Source organism: Epinephelus lanceolatus, chromosome 1 (assembly GCF_041903045.1).
Source record: "Epinephelus lanceolatus isolate andai-2023 chromosome 1, ASM4190304v1, whole genome shotgun sequence".
NCBI lineage: Eukaryota > Metazoa > Chordata > Actinopteri > Perciformes > Serranidae > Epinephelus > Epinephelus lanceolatus.
The window spans coordinates 535,210-562,491 of record NC_135734.1 but is presented as its reverse complement, the minus strand read 5'-3'; the positions used below and the strand labels follow the sequence as shown (position 1 = coordinate 562,491).

The window sequence follows — 27,282 nt, the reverse complement described above, 5'->3', positions numbered from 1 at the left end:
GAAACAAGGACACAACAAGGACTGCTTCTGGAACCACAGCTCTTTCCAGCCTTCCTCTGCTGGCTAACAAAAGCAGCACGCCTCAAATCAGCTCTCCCCTCCATCCATTCAAGGATCGGTTTATTGAGTCATCGTTGTGATTGTTTGCTGTTAGGTTATTCATTAGTTGGCTTCGCCAAAGCTAAGTGTTGTATTTTGCTAATGTTGGTCACAGACAACGTCTTGCATGCAACTAAACATCCTCTGCATTGATCCACACCCTTTGCAACACATATCGTGTTGGGAACATTACTTTAAAAGAGTAATTAGTTATAGTTACTTTCCCCAAAAAGTAACTGAGTTAGTAACTGAGTTACTGCACTATAAAAGTAACTAATTACCTGGAAAAGTAACTATAGCGTTACTTTTTTGTAAAATGCTCAAATATGTCAAATTGCTTGGACACCCCCCTTTAATGGAACTGTATGTCATGAAACTCAACTGTATCTAATGAAACTCAACATCGAATATAGTCCAGGGGCACTTGGTATCACTTAAAGGGACCAAACAGTTTTGGTATTTTTGACTTCCTCTATGTCTCTAGTTAAGATTTTGGTATGATAGACCTGCCTATCTAGTAGCTTAATGAAAAATTTTGGATGATCTTTGGGTCCTCCCCAAAATTGAAAATAGTCAAAACTGAGGCTTCTCCAAAAGGGACGGTGTCTGCCTTATCACATGACTCTCGGGAATATAATAGTTACTGCACACAATGCAGCAAAGATTTCATCAGTACCTTGCTCCTTTTAAAAAATGTATACACCTAAACACATGAATTATAGGCAGACATGGAATAAGGAATAAAAAATCCAAAAGGCATGTATATATGTGTTTGCCATTATTAATGTAAATAAGCCAATCACCCCAAAATTGCATTTATATGTGCCAAAGAATGTTATGAATAAAAGTAGGTTATTAGATTATTCACCTCACCATCTGATGTCAACAGCCCCTGATAGGTAACTAGTGCAGCCAGAACTTCAAACAGACAAATAGAATGGGGCCCTATTAGTCCAGGGGCTAAAGGGATAGTTTTCACAGCTTGGTAGGCCTCTATCACCCACGGGGACCAAACATTTGACATTTCTATCTCTCTACAGGTCTCTAGTTTACATTTTGGTATGATAGCCCTGCCTATCTAGTAGCTTAATTATAGTTATCACTCTGTAAACAAACTTACACCTGTGTAGGCAAAACACTACAAATAGGATGAAAAATGAACTAATAGATATCCCCATGAAACTTGCCCAGTTGATCACTCATATCAAGTATTTTTTGTATTACTAATTTTCTGAAATATTTTATTTAAATATGCACCAATTTTGTTAATGAAGACAATCACAAGGAGTGGAAATTGATTACTCAGTTACTGTGCTAACACCCAGTGCTACTGTAGCCTACAGTAGGCCTACTAGCATTCAGAGCTGCCCAGTTGCTATTTGACCCATAACAAGGAGGCAAAGGGAGTGCTACCGCTTGCCTAAGGCGGACTCCCAGGCTAGCAGAGGGAAGGAGGTGCCTTATTTCTCCATTGTAGGCCCTCCTAAAATAGGGGGGCCCACCTGCTGCCCTCATCCTAACTAACAATCAGAGCTGCTATACTGAAATTGAATGTAAGCGGAGAGCATGGAGAGACAGGAGCTGTGGCTGGTGAGTCCTTAAAACAGAGTGAGAGATGGCATAAGGCAGAGCACAGAGATAATGGCCGCGTTTCCCAGTTAAGAGCGATCTTAGGACTTAAGGGCACAATTAAGAACGTCTTTGGTAAGAAGGGTAGCTAAGATAGGAGTGTTTCCCAGATGCCTTCCCTTCTTAGGATCGCTCTTCAAGTTGCTCTTAACAGGAGCTGACCACTACTGCGGTGCTGAAACTAAATCAATCAATGTCAGGCACATCGATCACCCATCACTTCATCAGCGCATAAGTCACACACAGCGCTGCTACCTAACGCACTAATTCCCTGCTGCGCACGTGTGTAATTACAGGTGACAGATGTATCCAAGTAGCAATTACATCCGTTTAGGCAGATATAAAATGACCTGTGGGTATAGGTGCACACATTAAGACAGAATGGCAGAAGCAGGGCGTAAGCGGGCCAAGCGGTCACCTGCATTCACCCCAGAGGAGATGACCATCCTGGTGGATGAGGTATGGCAGCAGCGGGGCACACTCTTCGGCGGAACAAAAGGGAAAAAAAAATTAGTGGCCAAGAACTGAAAAAAAAAATGGCTGCCTCATGCTCCTGCGGCTTGCAAGACTGGGTGGCGGTGAGAAAGAAGTCACAGGAGTTTCAGAGCCAAATGAAAATGAGGGCTGCAAGTGCCAGGCGAGAGAGCCAGGGCACAGGTGGTGGCGGACCTGGCGACACTACCCTTACCCCTGATGAAGAGAGGGTCATGTCAATAATTGGTAAGACCGCCTCTGAGGGCATCGAGGGGGGGATAGATGTCCTGAGGGATGAGGGCCTCTCGTCCCACAGTGACTCGGGTGAGGATGAGTCATCTGGGAGCGGGGCCAGAGCAGCTCAACCAACCTCCCTGCCCCTCAGCATCAGCATGCCTGACAAAGGCGTCCCCTGCACACTCTCAAGCTCAAGGCCTGTCCCTGTGCGCCAAGCCGCACCAGCAATGCCCGGCGTCTGCATGTAGGGTGGCCTCACCCGGCGGCCCCTTATTACCACCTGCACCTGCACAACCTCCCTTCATTGCAGGTGATGCAGAACCCATGTGACGCGGGGGGGGGGGGGGGGGGGGGGTGGCTCATTGCCTCTGTGCGCTGCCTCAAACTTTGCTTTTGGGCACGTAATCATGATGTTTTCTTCTAACAAGATCTTGCTTTTGTTGTATTAACACTCAGATGTACGTCGCTTTGGATTAAAGCGTCTGCTAAATGAAATTGTAACATTGTAAAGTGTGTGTAATGTGCGTCTCAAGCATGACGCACGTGCCTCTTCCAGCCTGATGTGCACAGCACATACAGGAACACAGTTGTTATTCCTCATACTTATTTTTATTATTATTTTTCTTCCACCACATTTCGGTGCGTAACTTGTGCCACAGCTTTGAGCGCACACAGGGTCTTCATAAAACATATAGATTCAAGACTCAATATGCACAGTAAGGACACGCGTTTCCCTGCAGAATGAAATTTGTTCTTTTCTGTATAAATCTGAAGTATGAAATAGATCAAAATATATACTGTGCGCACTGTTTTAACATCTCCTTGCTTAGTCTAATATTAATGTGCCTGCCGCGGCTGGTTCTGTGAGCATTTGGTCGCTAAGAAGGCTGTTAAGAGTGGGTCAGCCTGATCTTATAACTCCTTCTGACGGCCTATTTCCACCAGATGCGTTTTGGTTACGTCTCCGCTCTGGCACGGCAGCGGAGCCGATAGGATTCAATTCTAGTCAATGTGTGTGTTTCCACCGGCTGCGGCTGTGCTGCGTTTCGGCTCCGTCTCAGCTCCGGCACTCCGGAGCCCTCCGGAACAGATACGCAGGACTTGTATTTTTGCCGGACGCCAGAGCACAACACAGCAATTTAGCACAGAGCAGATCGTGCGGCCAGGAAGTCGTGCACAGAAACAAAATAAAACATCTTGTTTATTTTTGAAAATAAAACACAGTGTTCACGGCCAGCGCTTCCGCAATGGACACGCATCCAGTGGAAATCCGGCGTTAGTGAAAGATCTGGGAAATGCGTTTTTCTTTCACGGGAAGCTTAAGAGTGTTCTTAAGAAGCTCTTAGCGCTAAGAGCGGTCTGGGAAACGCGGCCAATGTCAACACTAGGAGCACAAATTAGAATTTAGACCATCTATAGTATAGCACTTACTCTGTCACATCATTCATTGTCCACATCACTATCATTCAGCTCTGGAAAACATTCCAGCTCATTAACCTGGTTGCTGCAGGTTTGTAGTTTACACATGTCTGTGCAATGCAGACCATTTTGCAGGCATGGGCATTCTGAAAGTTTACATGTTCGTGAGCAGGAGCATGATAGTAGGTCCAATACAGCCTCTGGTGCAGGTGTACCTTGCATCCAGTCAGTGGCCAGATCCCCATATGGATCTTCCGTCCATGATCCTTTGGATTTGGTACACTTGGATTGCACTCCAGACTCCTCTGCCAGATACCAGCCTGATAGTTTGCTCATAAGGCATGCATGTAGAGACAATCTTCACAAGGTGGAAGCTGACTGGAGTCTATTTCTCCACGCCTTGCACAAAATAGCTGGTAGCGAAGCGTGTTAACTTTAGTTGTGTTTGTGGAAGGCAGGTACATCAGACATGTGACCTCTTGGAGCTTTCCAAATAGGTCATCTGAGACCTCTCAGGAGCTTCCAAACTCTCTGAATGTGTCTTGGCACGTCTTGTTAGTCTTCAGTTTTTTAAATATGGCTGACTTTCTACAGCCACTGAAAGCGCTAACTGTATCACAGCCTGTAAATGAGTGCATTCCAATCATAGCATCACAGACACTATCTCCTAGTGCATGACTCAGCTTGTTGATGTCAGTGAACCTTGTACGATTTTTAGTGCCACATTTCTGGTACATGGGACAAGGGATTTTGTTACTGATCCCACTGCATATAACCATGACCATCCTTTGTGTGGAGGCAGGCATTCTCGCGGAAGGCTCTGTTGTTCGGGTCATGCAGGGTCGGAAATACAACAAAGCTGTTCGATTGCACAAGGTAGTGTATGAATCCTTGCTATGTCTAGTATGGAGAGGCTTCCTTACATGGATGAATCAAAATCAGGCAGGGGAGCTCCACTACCTAGAGGAAGCCCAGAGGTGTATTGAGAGCTTTAAAAGTGAGGTTTGCCAGGAAACATTTCAAAAAGTACTGCAGACAGAGTCTCGCACACGTATCCATGAACTGTTCCTGGCATATCAGGAGTTCCTCAGAAATGCCACAAGTCTGTCTGCATTCTGGATGAGCTACCTGGATCTGGTGGAAATTATGCTGGCCCTAATCAGAGCCTCTAGACAAAATTGGTGCATATTTAAATAAAATATTTCAGAAAATTAGTAATACAAAAAATACTTGTCTTGATATGAGTGATCAACTAGTCAAGATTCACAGAGATATGTATTAGTTCATTTTTCACCCCATTTGTACTGTTTTGCCTACACGAGTGTAAGTTTGTTTACAGAGTGATAACTATAATTAAGCTACTAGATAGGCAGGGCTATCATACCAAAATATAAACTAGAGACCTGTAGAGGTCAGCCAGCTTTGATTCAGCTGTTTTGTAGTTCTCTGTTGTCAGCCATTTTGTTTTGTAGGCCAAATGGCCCTTTGATTATCACCTCTCTCTCTCTCTCTCTCTCTCTCTCTCTCTCTCTCTCTCTCTCTCTCTTGAATATAGTTAGTTAGAATTTGTGTGTTTGATTTTACTTTGCTTACTTTATGAACAAATATAATTTTTTGGAATCATACCTGCTGTCTGTTTAATGTTGCACAAGAGTGAGTGAATAGTCAACCTCTCCTGCGTCAAGAACTCCGAAATCCTTCCTTTACTATTACATTTGGTTATTGTTATTAATTTAATTATAAATCAAAATTCCAAATTGATAGTTTAGTGAATTTTTTGAGACTGATATCTTTAACTGGCTATCATTTTCCCTTTTCTGGAATGGTGCCCCACAGGGTGATTTAATGTAACTTAAGACATCATTTAACATAACATGGAAACCATTTATTATTGCCACACAGTGCTAAGTCCTTTTACCTAGGTGGTGCACTCACTACAACCCCCCTCCTTTGAAAGCTTTCTTCATCTGTCAGTCTAACAATAGGTAGACTTATACACAGCAGAATGAAGGATGAACAAACTATCTTTGCTGAACATAATTTTTTCCCTCAGATTCCCCTTAATATGTTTTTAAATATACAATACTGTTTATACTATGGTTTGGCTAACACTTGGAAAATGTTTATTATTTACTGAGAGATGTGCTTCCAGTTGCAACTGGACATTAACTAAGAGAATAGGTAATCATTGCCTTGTTATGTGCTCCTATAAGGAGTACCATTATGCTCATACAGTTGTGCTCATAAGTTTACATACCCTGGCAGAATTTATGATTTTTTGGCCATTTTTCAAAGAATATGAATGATAACAAAAAAACTCAACCACTAACCACTCATGGTTAGTGGTTGGGTGAAGCCATTTATTATCAAACAACTGTGTTTACTCTTTTTAAATCATAATGACAACAGAAACTACCCAAATGACCCTGATCAAAAGTTTACATACCCCACTTCTTAATACCGTGTATTGCCCCCTTTAACATCAATGACAGCTTGAAGTCTTTTGTGGTAGTTGTGGATGAGGCTCTTTATTTTCTCAGATGGTAAAGCTGCCCATTCTTCTTGGCAAAAGCCTCCAGTTCCTGTAAATTCTTGGGCTGTCTTGCATGAACTGCACGTTTGAGATCTCCCCAGAGTGGCTCAATGATATTGAGGTCAGGAGACTGAGATGGCCACTCCAGAACCTTCACTTTATTCTGCTGTAGCCAATGACAGGTCGACTTGGCCTTGTGTTTTGGATCGTTGTCATGTTGGAACGTCCAAGTACGTCCCATGCGCAGCTTCCTGGCTGATGAGAGCAAATTTTCCCCCAGTATTTTCTGATAACATGCAGCATTCATCCTGCCATCAATTTTGACCAAGTTTCCTGTGCCTTTGTAGCTCACACATCCCCAAAACATCAGCGATCCACCTCCATGTTTCACAGTAGGAATGGTGTACCTTTCATCATAGGCCTTGTTGACTCCTCTCCAAATGTAACGTTTATGGTTGTGGCCAAAAAGTTCAATTTTGGTCTCATCACTCCAAATGACTTTGTTCCAGAAGTTTTGAGGCTTGTCTCTGTGCTGTTTGGCATATTGTAAGCGGGATGCTTTGTGGCATTTGCGTAGTAATGGCTTTCTTCTGGTGACTCGACCATGCAGCCCATTTTTCTTCAAGTGCCTCCTTATTGTGCATCTTGAAACAGCCACACCTCTTTTTTCCAGAGAGTCCTGTATTTCAGCTGAAGTTATTTGTGGGTTTTTCTTTGCATCCCGAACAATTTTCCTGGCAGTTGTGGCTGAAATTTTTGTTGGTCTACCTGACTGTGGTTTGGTTTCAACAGAATCCCTCATTTTCCACTTCTTAATTAGAGTTTGAACACTGCTGATTGGCATTCTCAATTCCTTGGATATCTATTTATATCCCTTTCCTGTTTTATACAGTTCAATTACCTTTTCCCGCAGCTCCTTTGACAGTTCTTTTGCTTTCCCCATGACTCAGAATCCAGAAATGTCAGTGCAGCACTGGATGAAAGATGCAAGGGTCTGTCAGGAGCCCAGAAACTCACTGACCTTTTATACACACACACTGATTACAAGCAAACAGATCACAGGTGAGGATCGTTACCTTTAGTAGCCATTCAAACCCATTTGTGTCAGCTTGTGTGCATGTTATCAGGCCAAAATCTCCAGGGTATGTAAACTTTTGATCAGGGTCATTTGGGTAGTTTCTGTTGTCATTATGATTTAAAAAGAGTAAACACAGTTGTTTGAAAATAAATGGCTTCACCCAACCACTAACCATGAGTGAAAAAAATGCTTTTCTCTTATCATTCATGTTCTCTGAAAAATGCCCAAAAAATCACAAATTCTGCCAGGGTATGTAAACTTATGAGCACAACTGTATATGGTCTGGACAGGTCCCCACAGAGGTTGCTGCTGCTGGAAAGCACAAGTTTCATATTGTGCATGCACATATGAAGCAAGATAAGCCTTGGCATGAGCATGTGCAGGTGCCCATCCAAATAACTGTAGTGTAATGTAATGTAATGGTTGCAGCCGCAGGTCTCAAAGATAAACACTCCTGTTAGAACCAGGTACATATACCCCTCCTTCATCAAAATAAGCACACTTATTTTGAACATGGAAAATCTTGCTAAAAACAGGTGATAGACTCCTCTCATCGCCAGTAGACCACAGCTGTGTACACAATATGCCTTTCTGTGTGTGGGTTTTTTTTTTGTTTGTTTGTTTTGTTTTTGGTGTGTCACAGTCGATGTCAAGGACATGCCAGAAAACAGGTTAGTGAATAGTTTAAAGCAGCATGGAGGCCAGTGAAAGCTTTATGGTGCTTATTTCTTTTTATATATCTCTCAGTTATTTAGCTCCTTTTTTTAAACTCAGTGCTAACTAATTAAGAAGGTTGTTTAATGCTGCTTGAACAAAAATGGACAGTATTTTGTATCGGATAAAGGTCTAAAATTAGTGCATTTGCCCAGGTGTTGTGTTTCCATCAATGCTGTTTGGAGCTGGAGTCAATAAATACCCGTGACCCCAATATGAATACTCACTGTAATCTTTCCCAATACATTAAAAAGCCAAAAGTTTGTGGGTTTTAGCAGGCTTTTTCTGCAGGAAATGGGGCCATACACACACACACACACACACACAAAAACAAACAAACAAACAAAAAACACTTACGTGGCCTCTGGATCATATTCTGCCCATATTTTCTTGAACTCATCCAAGTGCTGGGGGCCAAGGATGGACCAATCACGTGTCAGGTAGTCGAAGTTATCCATGATGACAGCCACAAATAGGTTGATGATCTGTGAATGATAAAGGCAATCTGTTGTTGCTGTATGTTTGTCTGAGTATGTTTGTGGCATTGCACATGCACTTTTACTACAACATTACAATTTAAAACACATAAGTACATACAGTCTCATGCACAGCCAAGGCAGAATGCTTGTAGGCGGAACTGTGTTTTTGTGAAATTGCATGTGTGTAGGTAAGTACTGACCATAAATGACATTTGGATAATACTGCAAAAGTTTTTGCATTCTTAGATGAATGAATAAATGAATGAATGAATGAATGAATGAATGAATGAATTTCGAAAATGTGCAAAAAAACAAACAAAACAAAACAAACAAAATTAAATTAAAAACATGCAAAAATGATCTTAAAGCACCATAAGCAATAAACCTAAACAATGTGTTACATGTCCGAAAAGGAGTAGGAAGAAGTTTACACTTACTAACTCCGACCCCATATCATAATTCACATGTGCTACCCAATACAACACCAATATAAACACTATCCCTAATTTATATACATCCCAATGTCATATGAATATAAACAACTATCCCTATTTACAATCAGTATTTACAGCAATCCACATATAATGATATCCCTATTTATATTCATATAAATATAAATATAAACAGCTATCCCTACTTACAATCAATATTTACAACAATCCAAACATAATGCTATCCCTATTTATATACAACCCAGAACAATACAAAAATAATGATTATCCTTCGGTATATACAACCCCATATAACACAAATATAAACAATTTCACCTATCCTCCTCCATATTCCTCTCTAGAAAAGTGTTTTTGTACCTCTTTTTGAACTGATTTATGTTTGTACTTCGTTTTAGCTCCAGTTCGAAACCGTTCCACAAATTCACCCCACAAACTGATATGCACATACTTTTCCTTGTTGTTCGAATGCTGAGTTTTTTAAAAGTTAGTTCTCCTCTCAAATTATACACCCTTTCTCTTTATTTGAACATGTTCTGTATATTGTTTGGAAGTAGTTTATTTATTGTTTTACACATTACTTGTGCTGTTTTGAGTTTGACCAGATCCATAAACTTAAAGGTTTTCGACTTCAAAAACAGTGCGTTGGTGTGATCTCTGTATTCTGCATTGGGTAACACTTTATATTAAGGTACTGTAATAAGCATTAATTAATGCTTAATAAGCACCACTTAATGTTAATGAGCACTTATAAGACAGAACAAGGTGTTTATTACCATTAATAAGACTATATGCGTTAATTATAGTATAATAATTATTATAATAATTAATAATTATAATAATTAACAATTATTATAAATTATAATTATAATTATAATAATAATTAAGTTATTATTGCATATAGGAGTATATTAAGCACTTAATAGAAACTTGACAACAGTTTATAAAGCTATCCTAAATATTAATTAATAAGATGTCTATTTACATTAATTACTAGAAATAATATATTAATTAGGGCGGCATGGTGGTGTGGTGGTTAGCACTGTCACCTCACAGCAAGAGGGTTGCCGGTTCGATCCCGGGTGTGGGAGCCCTTCTGTGCGGAGTTTGCATGCTCTCCCTGTGTCAGCGTGGGTTCTCTCCGGGCACTCCGGCTTCCTCCCACAGTCCAAAGACATGCAGATTGGGGACTAGGTTAATTGATAACTCTAAATTGTCCGTAGGTGTGAATGTGAGCGTGAATGGTTGTTTGTCTCTTTGTGTCAGCCCTGTGATAGTCTGGCGAACTGTCCAGGGTGCACCCTGCCTCTCGCCCGATGTTAGCTGGAATAGGCTCCAGCCCCGCCGCGACCCTCAAGAGGATAAGCGGTTAGAAGATGAATGAATGAATGAATGAATGAATGAATATATTAATTAATATTAATATATTTATTAATTATAGAACAATAACCACATTTATTACTGGTTTATAAGACACTATAAGACCCTATCAGATTAAATTAATAAGGTGTTATTCATAGTTAATAATGATCCTTTGCAGCTACCGGCTCTAAAGTGGGAACAGTGTCATATAAAGGTTAATAAATTATTAATATGCTCTCAGGGCTCGAAACTAACGGTGTCCCGATGTCAGCAAAAAAAAAGTCAAAGCAATATCAAAATGGGTGTTATTTACAACGTCATTACATATGGGTATCTGAACGTCGCTTTTGTCGCTTGAATAATTTCAATAAAAACTTATGAACAGCAAAAATACAGTGGCTTTTGCTGCACCTGATCTGGCTCCACATGCGCGCGCATGCACATATACGGAACTCAACTCGCTGCATGACGGTCTTGCTGGGTGCCACTCGCCAGCTATGCTCGTCACTCCACATCAGAGCACAGAACCTAGCAATGCTGAGATGGTTGAAAAAACTGATGCAAGCTCCTCCAGTGCCGCTCCAGTTGGAGTAGGATGTGACACTTGGCATCAGGACTCTGAAGACGATGTTTCATCTGTTTCTGCCCCTGTGGTAAGTTAGTTTGTTAAAGTAGGCTATAGGCTAACGTAAGCTTGTTGATTTTTAGCTAGTTCTAGTTCTTTGCGATTGCTAAGAAGGGGCGGCAGTAGCTCAGTCCATAGGGACTTGGGTTGGGAACCGGAGGGCCACCTGTTCGAGTCCCCGTCCGGACCAAATATGGAGCATGGACTGGTGGCTGGAGAGGTGCCAGTTCACCTCCTGGGCACTGCCGAGGTGCCCTTGAGCAAGGCACCAAACCCCCCAACCGCTCGGGGCGCCTGACCAAGGGCAGCCCCCTCACTCTGACATCTCTCCACTTTGTGCATGTATAGGTCATGTTTGTGCATGTGTGTCTTTCGGACCTGTGTGTAATTGACAAACAAGTGTGAAAACATTGAATTTCCCCTCAGGGGGATTAATAAAGTAAATAAACTTAAACTTAAACTTAACACTAACAACTCAGCTAATCAAAGTTATAAAATGTGACTGTGTGTTCTAAATTTGGATGTTCATGATAATGACGGTAACGTTACAGTTAATCAGAAGAGGTGTACTCGGTTCATTCAGTCAGTAATAATTAGGCTAGCAACTTTAGCCTACGTGCGTGTGTGTGTGTGTGTGTGTGTCGCGGCTCTTGGAGGGTGCTGCTAGAAATAGCTTCGGTAGCTAAGTGCATCGCTAATGACGTTCTGTGTGAGTTAAACTGAGTTAAATGTGTGTGAAGATGCATATGGTTGAGATACAAGAGTGACAGTAAATGTGTGAAGCAAGATGAGCAGAGTGATTGTGTTAGGAGCATCGATGTTGTGTGTTGTGTTATGTTGAGCAGGCTAATGGATATAGGTTGCGTCATGTTCATACTAACTTCTGCTGATTTGCTAACGCCATAGCCTGACTTCATTCCTCTCCATCAGTAAGGCTAAAGGAGTATTTCATACATTTTTGCTATTGAGATTTGTATCAGGCTCAGTGTGGGTTTTATTATCACTCTTGTGAAACCATTGTGAGAGTAATTCAGTACTAGGCTGTGGATTAAAAACAAGGGAAGTCAGATTAAATGTGTTTATGGGTTTAATTCTGAATCTTCTCTTTCAGAGGGATGGGCTGACATTGCAGATGGTGTCTGCAGAAGACGACCCTGGCTCTTGTAGCCATGGAGGTAAACAAAATGAACTCCCTAGAGAGGAATTAATATGCTACGGTGTATGTTTAGCAATCGTGACAGTGAAAGTTTTTTTCTTCTGTATTTCAGACAGTCCCAGGTCAGCATCTGAAGCAGCTCCTGGATGAAGTGGGACCTTTTCCCGGAAACACCTTCTCTGGTGTAAAACTCAACAGGAAACAAGTGGATGATGATGACTTCCAAAAAGTGAAAGATAAACTACTCAATGGCTTCTGTGACAACCTCACCACGTGGTTTGGCAACCTTGATGAGGGTGTCTTGAAGGCCGCTGCCACCATGTTTGACCTAAGCAACTGGCCTGAAGACATCACTGACCTGGCCACCTTTGGCCTGGCCGATGTTGAGACTTTTGTCACTCACTTTCAGAAAACTGACGGGTTACAGGGAGCTTTGTGGAACACTGTATTCACAAACAGTCAATCTAAGTAACAAAGCTTTTGAAAAAGCCAAATGAACTCAGATCTGTCATTTTTTTAACTCAACTAGGGGTTTCCAATCTTAGGGTACCTTCCAATCCTTTTTTCCCGTTTTTGACAATAGCGGTTGCATTAAAGTCAATATGAAAAGGAAATATGTCCTTATGTTGTGTTTTCACCACCATTGGTAGGCTGAATTCTTAGAATAAAGCAGCTAATGCTGAATCAATCTGCTCACATTTTTACGTTCAAATAACTCTTGTTTGTCTTAGCATGCCATTTTGAGGAAATTAGATTCCCATGATCCTTTGCTAAAGAAAATAATAACATACTAGAGTGAAAAGAACACATCAGAATTCTTTAATGTTGAAATAATGATTGATATCTGGATGTTGCAATAGGTGCATAATTAACAGAATTATTATCTTCAGTGAGTGCATAATAAAGAGTTTATGAATCTCAACAAGACACTGTTCCCACTTTAGATCCAGCAGCTGCAAAGATGCATTATGAGCTGATAAGAAGTGCATATTAATAGTTTATTAACCTTTATATGACACTGTTCCCACTTTAGATCCAGTAGCTGCAAAGGATCATTATTTACTATTAATAAGTGCATAATTAAGCATTTATTAACCACAATATGGCATTTATATTAACTTCTTATAGTCTCATTAATGTTAATAAACACCTTATTAATTTAATCTTATAGGGTCTTCTAGTGTCTTATAAACCGTGTTATTATTAAATAATTAACCCTTATAAATTATAATTAATGTAAATAGACATCTTATTAATATTTAGTATAGGTTTATAAACTGTTACCAAAGTTTCTATTAAGTGCTTATAATGCTCCTATAAGCAATTATAACTCAGTCAGTTATGCTGTAATAAACACTTAGTCTAGACTTATTAATGTTAATAAGCATCTTATACCATCTGAATGCTAGCGCCGCGGGACCCACTAGCGCAGCGGCTGCCAGCGGTGCTGACGGCTCGGCGGGGGGGACCGAAGCGACAAGAGATGAACACCGAGAAGGAGATCCACAGAGACTGCCGCTTCTAACCGTGGAGAGGGCTACACCAGCAGCTGCCTCGGGTGTAATGATGCCTTCACCTGGGTCTCCAAAGTGGAGCCAAGTAGTGAAACGAGGGCAACGGAAGCGCACAGAATCGGCCGATGCTAGACAGGGATTACGCACCGGTAAATCGACGACGGGGCAGAAGAAAGCTGGTAAAATTATTGTGGGCACTGGAGCAGCTGGAGGGATCAAAGTGGTAACAACGAAACTGGTGAGTGTTTTTGCCACTAAGTTCTCTCCAAAAATAGTCGCTGAAACTCTGCGTGCTCATCTTGAGGAGAAACTCATGAGGTGTCATGTCAAAGAATTGTCACCATGAATAGCAGATACGCTTCATTCAAAATATCCGCTGAATGCAAGGATGTAGGTGACATGTATAACCCGGAGATCTGGCCGGAGGGAGCGTATGTACGGCACTTTTATGAACCTTGTAAAGCCGGATTCATTGGCACTAATGTTAACGCTGTCGGTTTATCTGCTGGGGTTTTAAATGTGCCCGCTACTGGCATGACAGCCCAAGTCTGATGTTGCTATGGAGATAAGCGTCCTGTCTTACAACTGCCGTGGCCTGTGCTTGGGTCAGAGCGCAGAGGATAAAGCGCGCCGCATTGTTGTGGGTCAGTTGTTGGAGCACTGTGACATTCTGTGCTTACAGGAAACTTTTCTAGCCAACCAGGATCTAAAAGGGCTAAACTCAATTAATGACAATTTCCATGGTGTTGGTGAGTCCACCACTGACCTCAGCGTGGGTATAAAAAGGGGCAGAATACCAGGAGGTGTGGCAATTCTGTGGAACAAGAAACTGGACTCAGTGGTGAATGTCATCAGGCTTGGTGTGGACTGGTGTATTGCCATACACTTGACACAGCTTGATATGGAATTTGTAATTTTAAATATTTATACCCCATATGAATGCCAGAATAATGAAGAAGACTCTATGAATAAGCTGGCGTTTATTAGTTCTTTCTTAATAAATGAGCAATTTACTAGTGTCTTTATTGTTGGGGATATGAATGCAGATATTTCAGACAGTAGATCAGTATTTGCTAACCACCTGAATCATCTCTGTAGAGATAATAATCTAATACTGTCCAGCAGGGAGCTGTTGCCATCTGAAAGCTACACATATATAAGTGAGGCATGGCACACCACATCCTGGTTAGATCATTGTCTCTCAACAGCTGATGCTCACACTTCTTTGGCACATATGGAAATTTTATATAACGCATCTACCTCAGATCACATTCCTGTAAAGATGGTTATTAGATGGGATAACATACCTGACACTGTAAAATGTGCAAACAGTTTTATTCCAGATCATGTGGACTGGCCCTCTCTTTTAGAGGAAGACATTGCTTCCTATTTTACTCACACTGATCAACTGTTGAGCAACATATATCTGCCAAGAGAGGCACTCATCTGTAAAAATACTAACTGTTCTAGCATTAAACATAAAACAGATATCTCTGCAGTGTACATTGAGATTGTAACAGCTCTACTTAAAGCCAGTGAGCCTCTTCTTAAAACAAAAAAGAAGGGGAAAGCTAGACCTGGCTGGAACACGTATGTGGCTGAAATCTATACGGAAGCCTGTGAAGCTACTAAATCTTGGGCAATGGCTGGTAAAACAAGACAGGGACCTATCTATGAATACAAGAAGCATACAAACGCAAAATATAAATATGCTATATGTTACATCAGTAAAAACGAGCAAACTTTGAGGGCTGACTCCATGGCCAAGAAACTTTTAGATAAAAACAGCAAAGCTTTCTGGAAAGAGGTAAAGTGTGTTAATAATTGCAAACCATCCTTATGCATCCTACATGCTATCAAGTAGATAATGTTGAAGGTGTGAGTACAATTAAGACCCATGAGGTGTATCAAGTGATCAGTAACCTATCAGTCAATAAATCTACAGGTATGGATTCTATCTCTGCTGAACATCTCAAATTTGCCAGCTCAAGGTTAGCTCCTCTGCTTGCCCTGTGCTTCACTGCCTTCATGGTCCATGGCTGGCTTCCAGACTCTATGATGACAGTGCTGCTGGTCCCTGTTGTCAAGGATAAATCAGGAAAAGTATGCAGCTCAGACAATTACAGACCCATTGCTCTTGCTAGTGTATTGTCTAAAGTTGTTGAACAAATTCTTCTTGAAAGAGTCACTGCATTAATTATCTCTGCAGAAAATCAATTTGGCTTCAAATCTAAGCACAGTACGGATATGTGTATTTATGTTTTAAAAGAACTGTTGAGTAACTACAAAAGAAAAAACTCATTCATGTTTATGTGTTTTTTAGATGCTTCCAAGGCATTTGACTGCGTGAACCATGGGAAGTTATTTAAAAAATTGAGCGAAGCAGGCGTCCCAAAATACATAGTGAGAATCCTGTCTTATTGGTATGCTCACCAAACTATGCTGGTGAAATGGGATAATTGTCTATCTGCTCCCTTTCAAGTCAGTAATGGAGACAGACAGGGGAGCATTCTATCTCCTATTTTATTTAATTTTTATATGAATAGTTTGTCAAAAGAGTTAAAAATGTGTAAAACTGGCTGTATGTTTGGCAGTACAGTGGTGAACCATCTCATGTACGCAGATGACTGTGTGCTACTGAGTCCGAGCTCAGCTGGTCTGCAGCAGCTCCCTTGGAGAGCAACATAACATAAAATATAATGATGTAAAGAGTGTTATTATGATCTCCAGAACAAATGAGGACAAACATATGGTTTTCCCTGACTTTAAGCTGTCAGGTCATTTTTTAAAAACCTGTAGTCAGGTGAAATATCTTGGTCATGTGATCACAGACACACTGACTGATGATGAGGACATTCTGCGTCAGTCTTGCATGTTACATGTGCAAGCAAATGTACTGATACGGAAGTTCGGCTGTTGCTCTGATGGCGTGAAGCTGACTCTGTTTAAAGCTTATTGCACACCGCTATACACTGCTGTGGTCAAATTATAAAAAAGCGAGCCTTCGGAGAATGCAAGTGGCATACAATGACCCAGATGGACCAGCGCCACCAAAATGTTTGTGACTGCTCGAGTCAACACTCTCCAATCTGTCTTAAGAAACATCATGTTTAAGTTCATCTGCCGTCTGAATAACTCATAAAATCAGATTGTTTTGGAACTGACGAACATTGCATTTAGTGCCACACGTTACACGTCACTGTTCTAGAAACACTGGTATAAGTATGTTGTTGTTGTTGTCATTGTTGGTGTTGTTGTTGTTGTTGTCATTGTCGTTGTTGTTATTGCGGTTTGTACTGTTTTTTTTGTTTTGTTTTTTGTTTTGTTTTTTCTTCTCTGTCTCTTTGTATTTGTTCTTAACAGGACTTAGAGTCTGCAATAAAAAGTATCTATCTATCTATCTATCTATCTATCTATAAGTGCTCATTAACTGTTAATTTGTGCTTATTAAGCATTAATTAGCGCTTATTACAGTACCTTAATATAAAGCGTTACCCTACATTCTTTATTGTCCGTATGACTCTTTTTTGTAATCTGCATAATGGCTGTAGGGTGATTTTGTAGGTTTTTCCCCAGACTTCTACACAGTAACTTAAAAAACTAGAGAGCAGTACAAAGTGTGTAACGATTTGTGATCCAGAATGTGTTTTGACTTTCCCAGAACTGCAATGCAGATGGATATATGAATATAGTTTTGCTGTTGTTAAACGTGGTCCCTGTTTATTTCAATTATTGAAAAATGTTAAACTTTTTAGATTCTCTGTTCACCATGGAGGCATGCAAGAAAAACAATTTAATACAACACAGGGTGAGTAATTGAAATGCAAATGGTCACTTTGAGGGTGAAGTTTCTTTTATTAATTCTCTTCAAATAATAAAAGATGACAACCCAGGAGCAGTGATTTACCACAGTGTCCCAAAAAATGTCCATATAACATAAATTACTAAGTGTATATATGTGACTGGACATAGAAATGAGTGAATAGAATGCACAGCCACTGGGCAACACAGAGAATTTCTTTATACAAAAGAGCAAAGCAGGGTAGGAAGTTTATGATAGTTTGGCTATCATGTTTTTGTGAGGCGTAGACCTCTCCAGACACCTCACTCTCAGTTCAGCAAAATTTATGCTAACTTATGCTATTTAAGTTATTTGAAAATATCACCTATACCTTTGTGATTAATATTGGACAAGAATGATTATGTACAGCTTTGAGAAAATCATCAGGATAAGGAAATCAACTGTCGGAGTTGTGCGATCTCCTCCTGCTGACTCTGCTAACTGGCTGGTGAAGGTTTGCAAATGTAAACATTAGGAAAAAAAATCAAGGAAAAAGTGTAAAAGATGAGCTCCAGCTATAATCCTGACTGCATGGACAAACAAAAACCTCTCTGTGTCCTTATCTGCATCAGAGTCACAGAGGCAAACATGGAGGGATCAAACATCAGGTAAGATCTCTGCCATTTCTCTACCAAGCATTTTGCAAGCCAACATACAGGTGTTGGATAATAAAATAGACGATCTCTGTGCCTGCATCTCCCACACCATGGGAAGAGTAGGAGTGATCAGCTCTAGTCTGGGAGAGGCATACCGAAGGACATGCAACCACTCATCCGCCAGTGCACCCACCCCAATCGAAGTGCGCTGACTGACAAGAGAACAACAAGAGAACACTGAGCATTGTCCTCTGATGCAAAGAGGTCTGTCTCCTCTTGGCCGTATTTCTCCCATATTCGAGCCACCACCTCTCTATGGAATTTCCAGTTCTGCCTCTGGACAGTAAATCTGTCCCTTGGTTCAGTATGACCAGCACGTGTGTGGCTCTCAGCAGTAATAGGCATGAGCTGCTCCATACAATCAGTCTGTGTGCAAACATGTAATGATGACATGAGTGCAGCCCCCCTTGTCTGTTAAATAAATCAATCAATCAATCAATCAATCAGTCAATCAATCAATCAATTTTATTTATAAAGCCCAATATCACAAATCAGGGCTTTACAGCATACGACATCCCTCTATCCTTTGGACCCTCGCAGCGGATAAGGAAGAAAAAAAAAAAAAAAACTTCAAGGATGAACAGACGTGTAATAGATGTCGTACACATCAGATCAACATAATAAATTTGCAGTCATCCATATGACAAAATGATACATAAAGAGAGACAGAGACAGAAAGAAATTGAGACAGAGCCAGAGAGATGCAGGGCAGACAGTAATGACATTTGCTTACAACATTAATTTAAGTGATAATATTATAATAATAATAACAGTAACTGTGGTACCCCTTTAACAGGGAAAAAAATGGTAGCGGAAGAGCAACTGAGGAGGGATCCCTCTTCCAGGACGGACAGATGTGCAATAGATGTCGTACAGAACAGATCAACATGATGATGATAAATTAACAGTAATCCGTATACAAAATGATAGAGAAAGAGAGACAAAGACAGAGAGAGATGCAGGACAGACGGTAATGACAGTAGCTAGAGAAAAGGAGAGAAGGTGCTTGGGGGACCTCCTATAATAATAGGAGGTCCCCCGGCAGACTAGGCCTGAGTCAGCCTGCTGATATACGCCACTATTGTCTGTCCTTGCAGAGCATGATGCCCTCTTAGAAAGAGCAAAGCATTTTTCAGTGCCAGTGAGACAACAAGTTACACGTAGTGTACATGAACAAACTGCATCTGTGAGCTCAGCCTGAGACAAACTCTAAAGTTTAGCCATGCCCCCCTTTTGAAAGAGTGCAAGATTGAAAGGCTTTTACCCTTTCAACCAATAGACGCGCTTTGAACACAAGTAAAATTAAAGCTGCAAGCAGCGATGAATGGGACCTCGGGCTCTTGCTGTTGGCCTCCAGCTCATATAGACAGTGCGAATTATTCGTAAGAGTCAAAATGTTGATAAAACAAGCAATGTCAAGAGAACGCATGGTCATTTTTGGCAATAGAGGGACTATATATTACAGTGCATTACAGTGTGTATAAAGGTTAATTGTATGAAAGTGGGCCAGGTTTTGTATTTTTACTATTATTTTTAAAATCCCATGACCCCATCTTTTCCAAGTGTATAGACTAGGAGGTATAAATTTCCATCCATCTGTTTACTTAGGGACCTGTTTGGGCCCATTGACTCCCATTATAACCACATGTTTTTGATATCTTGTAATCCTGACATATTATAATGCTTTTCCCATGAAAACCTAATAAATCTAAGCCTCTCCCTTCAAAATAAAGGGAAAACAGGTTTTAGGTCTGATGACCCCCCTAAACCACCAGGGGCAACACAGCTCATTAGCATAAAGTTTCAAGGTGTTGCAATGGTTCTTTTACCATGCAAAATGTATGGCAATATAAAAGCTGAACACCACAAAAATGGTCTTGGTGTGTTGGTATGGATATAAAAGAGTGGTGTGATATTTTGCCTGTGTGTGTGTGTGTGTGTGTGTGTGTTTTGTACTGCCAGCCAATAATGACACATGCTGGTCAACTTGACCAGCCTTATTTGTTTTGTTTTTTGCATGTGTGGATATGTGGTGTGTGTGTGTGTGTGTGTGTGTGTGTGTGTGTTCAGGGAGGTGTGTGTGTGTGTGTGTGTGTGTGTGTGTGTGTGTGTGTGTGTGTGTAGTTGTGTTGTCAGGAAGCTCTGTTTATCATGGAGACCAAACTTGTTTTGAAATTTAGTTTACAGACCGTTTTTTTGAAGTTGTGTGTGTGTGTTTTGTAATGGGAGCCAATAATGACACCTGCTGCTCAGGCTTGATTTGTCTATTTATAAAGCACAATGAGTTAGTTATTGTCCAATTATTTGTTTCATTTTTTGCATGTGTGTTTATGTGGTGTGTGTGTGTGTGTGTGTGTGTGTGTGTTCAGGGAGGGGTGTAGGGGTGTGTGTGTGTGTGTGTGTGTGTGTAGTTGTGCTGTCAGGAAGCTCTGTTTATCATGGAGACAAAACATCTTTTGAAATTTTGTTTACAGACCTGTAGTTTGCATTTGGGGCCAGGTCAATGGTCAGGAGGAGGAAAAGGAGGAGGAGGAGCCACAGCCAGGGCCCTCCAGAAAGTGAAGGCAGTGTGTCTTGTGCCCACAGTGCAGAAGGGTGTGGAACCAGTGCACCAAATGTGGAGCACACGCATGCAAAATGCACCATACAGTGATCTGTGGTGTATGCCTTCAATTGTAAACATCCGGACATGACAAAACACATGATATCGTATGACAAAAAGTGCATAAAACATGAAAAAAAAAAATACAAAACTTAATATCTATGGTTAGTTCTGAAGTTGTTGAAAAGATTTGATGTAGTGAAAGTGGAAAAAAAAAATGTATATTGCAATTTTGTTACACTTTTATGAGAGGGACTGCTTTGGGTCCTTAGGTTAATACAATAGGAGCCACTCAAAAGTTCCCGTTTCCACGACTGAACCTGTCCGCGGCAGGTCCGTGCCAGATCCGTGACTGCTCCGTGCAAGCCTGCCGCCTGCTCCGTGGAGTTAATTTAATCCCCCGCGATGACGTAGGAAATGCAGCCCTGACTTGTAACGCCCCTAGAGACCTGTGTGAAAACCAGTTGCAATGCTTCATTTGTCCACGGGGAGGAGTGATTATCACCAAAATACTGTAATATCTGCAGATTTGGGAAAGGCGGCTTATCAGCTGGTCCATGGCTCCACAGAGCCACTATTTACCCTAGTAGCATTTTATGACTAGGTCGAATTACAACTACTGTATGCAACCCATATTTTTTAAAATAATATTACCATGTGAAAAGCCAAGAGGATGCTCTCTTTTTATCTTTCAAAACCTACTTGTCCCTGTGTTTCCCGTTAATTAGGCTACCCCAGTGTAATTAAACTCCATCTCATTTACCGTGCTTTGTGTGACTTTTTTTGCCGTGTTATCATGATTCAAACTGAGGTATTTGAAGAAGAACCAAGAAATAAATAACATCGATCCATACGAGCTACCTGCAGCTGGAGCAGGGACCTAGACGCGTTGCCACCCTGTACCTACATGCAGTTGGTTCACTACTTAGTTTTCGGCATTAGTTACTATACTATGCAGGAATTTAAAAGCCTGAAATCACTGGACAGTCCCACTAAGACATGTCATAATGGTAACTTATGTGTGTTCTATGCGTAAAAGGCAGCCGTGGACCACACTTTCCCACGATGACACACACACACACTCACTCTACTGTGTAGCCTCCTGCTCAGATGCAGGCAGCATATATTTCTCTCTCTGCACAGAGATTTATAGTAACCACGTTTTATAGTGAGCAGCATATACATGTCCTCTACAAATCCCGACCAAGTTTGGATGAACGAGTCACAAGCAATCTGACAGGAAACGAAGGCTGCTCATCGGTCCCGTGTGCCACTGTATGCAGGATGCACGGATTACATGAGAAGAGCGAAAGAATCCACGGTATAATTAACCACAAAACACATAAATAACTTCATATTACTGGCGTGTAACACTCATTAATGCTTAAGCTGAGGCCTCTACAAAATGAGAATGTCCATTTGAAATAATCTTCTCATGTTTAATGTCTGAAAATGAATTAAATTTGTTCAAGGCGTCAAACTGATCTTTGTGCATGATGATCTCAAACACACTTGACTGACTTATATTTTCGTTAGGCTATTATTTTTTTCGTTATTGTGTAATTATTTTCAGTAAATCAGGCAAGCTTATTCTATTGGAATTTATATTTATTTTTGTATGACATTTTACACAGCTGCAATGCGCAGCCGAGTGGTATTTCCCCAAAATGTAATAAGAAAGACAGTAGAGTTTTTTTGCCATTTGCGTGTTTTTATTGAAGGTGCAAACACAATTAGGCTACACAATCAACTAAAGCCCAGGCGCGGTGCTGAAATCCCCGCTGCTGCCGACAGCAGACCAGGGGAGAAAAAAGACGCTTCTTTGCTCTGTGCTTTCAGAAAATAACCATCATCCCTGCAGACAGGGGCAAAAGGATCAGTGCGCAGCCTCCGTTTCCTTTCTGATTGCGTCCGTCTCATTCATTCAAACTTTGTAAACACGGTTGGGATTTGTAGGGGACATATGTATGCTGCTCACTATAAAATGTGTTTCCTATAAATAAATGCATCTCTGTGCAGAGAAGGCTTAAAATCTTCATGCCTGCATAACCTCGTTCTGGTTAGACAGCGAGCCAGGAGTGCGCAAGACCACCTTTTATTTTTATTTATTTTTTATTTTACCCATTATCAAACCTGAGTTCAACTTACAATGACATGACAGTAAAAATATTGATTGGTTCTCTGTTGATTTTTAAGGCTTTACTGTAGGATACTAACCTGCATTGGTACCGCTACCCACCGCTACGGTGGGTGGAGGAATTAATAAAATAAATTAAAAAAGAATCATTAAATAGGCTACAAACACATTTCTCCCAGTCAGAGCCAACATAAAAATTAGTTCAGTGAATTCCTGCTGTATGTTAGTGTGTTGGTTTTTTATCCATAAAAGCCAGGGACACTTGGCTCCAACACACATTCAAGAACTTCTCGTCACGTCACTTCAAAAATTAAATGTGTTTATTTTACAATATCAGAATAATTAAAGCAGCTGTGCAGAACTTTTTACCATTAATAAAACTGTCCCTAGTTCGTATCATCCCCCCTTGAAGATCCGCATATTTATTTGAACCCAACAGCAACAAAAAAGCCTTTCTCTATATGGCTATTTAGCGTAGTCTCGCTCGGGTCGGACACACAGCGGAAGTCAGCAAACCAGAATACGGCACCCGAGGCGGAAGTGATTCTGCTCGCCCGCAGCGGACCGCAGTGATTAAACCACAGAAGAATGAGCCGTGTTTACAGTGTTCTTCGAGTAAGCAGTACACAATGGGCATTGCTGAACACATAACACCTAAGTTTTACCAAAGATGAACTTTTGAGTGGCTCCAACTGTAACTGTAATTTTGTAGAATTAACTCTCATAGTTCCAAAAATAATAACGCATCAAAATCAATGTTGTTATCAATTATTTACCTAGTCAAGACTGTAATAACCTCATCCCAAATAATCCACTTTGCACCTCATTTTTGTAAAATATTGCATATTTGATGTTTTTCACATTGAAAAAATCAGGGGTTCTTATGACAAAAAGGGCATAAAAACATAAAAAATTATTATTTAAAAAAAAACAAAACACTTAATATCTATGGTTAGGTCTGAAGTTGCTGAAAAGATCTGATGCAGTGAAAGTGAAAAAAAATATTTATATATTGTATTTTTATTACACTTTTATGAGAGGGACCGTTTTTTTTAATTGTAATTTTGTCGAATAAACTCTCATAGCTCCAAAAATAAAAATGCATCAAAATCAATGTTGTTATCAATTATTGACCTAATCAAGACTGTAATAACCTCATCCCAAATAATCCACTTTGCACCTCATTTTTGGATTTTTTGTAAAATATTGCATATTTTGTTTTTCACATTGAAAAAATCAGGGTTCTTATGACAAAAAGGGCATAAAAACATATAAAATAATGAAAAATAATTAAAAACTTAATATCTGTGGTTAGGTCTGAAGTTATTGAAAAGATCTGATGCGGTGAAAGTGAAAAAAAAAATTATATTGCATTTTTATTACACTTTTATGGTTACAAAGAGTATAGTCATTTTTAAGGTGCCCCAAGGGTTAAGTAAAATGTAACTGTGATATGTCAGCTATGGAAACAAAATGTCTTCTCCAAAACATCCACATTGAAATGAAATACACTGTCATGATAAAGAAATTATATAATGTTAACAGCAACATGGTGTCTGTCATACTGTTAAGAATTGAAGTGTTCCCCATGTACTGTAAAAACCAAAGGTCTGTGGTGACAGTACTCCTGCAAGTACATGAATATATAAATACATACATTTTAACAGGATAACAAATATTAACATGGACAAAACATGAATTATAAAGGAGAGTAAATCATAAAAGAAAACGATTTTTACAAAGACTAAAGTGGTGATTAAACAAAGGAGCTTGTAATTTTGGAGTGTAACATTTCCTCAAAGATGTGTATACTTTCCTGATGTAACAGCAGGCAGACACTAGTTAATTTCAGTGGAGAAACTGAGCAGGACTACATATATTTGATCGTGTACTGCTGGAGCACAGTTTTAGCTACAGATTTGATTCAGATTCTAAATGAGGCAAAAGAGTTTGACCTGGAAATCTTGTATTTACATGTTTTTGCTATCAGGCATTTATTTAGGAAAATGTAGGAATGAGACACATGAGCTAGTGAGTTTGGTCATGTTATCCTGTCAGGTGTGTGTGACCACACACACACACACACACGCACACACACACACACACACAGGCTTGTGTCTGTCAGAGTGAAGCCATTGTTATGTTAATTAATGACAGCATGTAGCTGAGTGAGAGGAAGGGGGAGAGCCCAAGCACTTGAAGATGGGTTTCAAATTTCTTGAACTAGTCCTTCCTGCTCCCAAACCATGGGTCCGATCTTCAATCTGAAGATATCACTAGAGAGATACACTCGTTCCGAACGCAGACATATATAGCTTTCATGTTTGTGGAGTCAAAAAAGCGATCTTAGTCACAAGTTTACAATGTCTAGCTCACAGCTGACACATTAGCTCATGTTATTTTCAGAGGCACTAGCTCATTTCCTGTTGAATTTAGGTCAGTAGTGTGAATGAGTGATTTGTAGGAGATGAAGAAGCCAGTTTTGGTTTGATCTTTCTACACCATTCCTACAGGGCGCAACAGCCATTTTAGTGAGTCTAGGTGGTGCAAAAATTGTCAAGAGGTTTTGTGACATGTCACCTTTAAAAGGGCATAAAATCCAAACCATTTGAGTAATGACAAAGTTGTTCAGAGGAATTGTTTAGCAGGGCTTGGTCTGTCATGTGTGCATGTTTGAAGTCGATACGATAAACGGTGTAGGAGGAAATATTTTTTGAGTAAGAGAATTTTTGAAAAATGACATCTTACTATGAAAGGGCAAATAGCTCACTTCCTGTTGGATTTAAGTCAGAGGTGTCAGTGCGTGATTTGTAGGTCTTGATGAGACGAACAAGCCAGTTTTGCTTTTGTCTTTCTACGATATTCGTACAGGTCGCAGCGAGCATTTTAGTGTGTCTAGGTGGTGTGAAAATCGTCGGGAGGTTTTGTAAGACATCACCTGTAAGAGGCCATAAAATCAAAACCATTTCAGTAATGACAAAGTTATACAGAAGATCTGATTAGGAGGAGTTGATCTGTCATGTGTATAAGTTTGAAGCCGATACGATAAACGGTGTAGGAGAAGATGATTTTTGAAGAAAGAGCGATTTTGAGGCGAAATCTTACTTTGAAAGGGCAAATAGCTCACTTCCTGTTGGGTTTAGGTCAGGGGTATTTGTAGGTCTCGATGAGACGAACAAGCTAGTTTTGGTTTGATCTTTCTATGTTATTCCTACAAGCCGCAGCGGCCATTTTAGTGTGTCTAGGTGGCGCTAGAGAGCCCATTTTGGCACTTTAGGGATTGATTTTTTCATTGTATTAAATTTTTCACCAGGTCTGACATGCGTGCCAATTTTGGTGAGTTTTTGAGCATTGGTAGGGGGTCAAATGCCAGCTCAAAGAGGCGGCGGGAGAAAGAAAGAAAGAAAGAAAGAAAAAGAAAGAAAGAAAGAAAGAAAGAAAGAAAGAAAGAATAATAAACGCTACAAAAACAATAGAGTCCTCGCCCTTCAGCCGAGGTCCCTAATAAACGCACCAAAAACAACAGGGACTTCATCCTTCGGCCGAGGTCCCTAATAAACGCTACAAAAACAATAGGGTCCTCGCCCTTCAGCCGAGGTCCCGAATTAGAGACAGGCCTATAAATGTGATGGTTTGACTAGGAATCAAAACACTCTTTTCCCAGTTTATTTTGAAACCCAGAGCCACCAGATATGATGCAAACCGTCTGGTGTGTGCCTGCATTGCTGGGGCGACTGAGCCGCCACAAACCAGTCGTATATGTTCCCCTTCTCCGTGAGGGATGGAATTGCAGATTCAGTGCATTTTACCCATGGACTTAATTAAAGTCCGAACGGGAGCACCAAATATTTGTAAATTATGCCCTGAAAAGCAAACCTTAGATATTTTCTGTGTGGGGGATAAACAGGGATGTGACAATATGAGTCCTCTAGATCTATGGATGTTAACCAGTTCTCTGGATGCACAAATTGTATTAAAGCTGCATGTGTTAACATTATGATCTTGTACTGTCTCATGTATTTGTTCAGAGCACATTGATCTAATATAGGCTCTCCAGGACAGGAAGATGCCTTGAATAGGAACTGCTCTAGCTCTGCTCTAGCGGTGCCACCTAAATACCTCCCTTGTTTTGCAGAGTTATTTCCTCTTGCAAAATATGAGCCTTTTCTCCCTAAGCCAGTGACTACAATATCCCAATGAAACAGCGTAGGGTGGACGCAAACTGGAGTCTGTGGCCCCTGTTTGCGGTCTCCATTATCCAATCTGATGCTCCACATG

The 27,282-nt window shown here is 40.5% G+C and overlaps 1 protein-coding gene across 1 annotated transcript in view; it reads right to left on the bottom strand.

Annotated features, from left to right (window-relative positions):
- The window catches only part of LOC117251027 (dihydropyridine-sensitive L-type skeletal muscle calcium channel subunit alpha-1-like), a 590,852-nt gene that overhangs the window by 210,429 nt on the left and 353,141 nt on the right, over positions 1–27,282 (bottom strand). Inside the window, exon 35 of the mRNA XM_078166193.1 lies at positions 8,541–8,668. Coding sequence (XP_078022319.1) covers positions 8,541–8,668 — 128 coding nt within the window. The remainder of the gene's footprint in view (positions 1–8,540; positions 8,669–27,282) is intronic.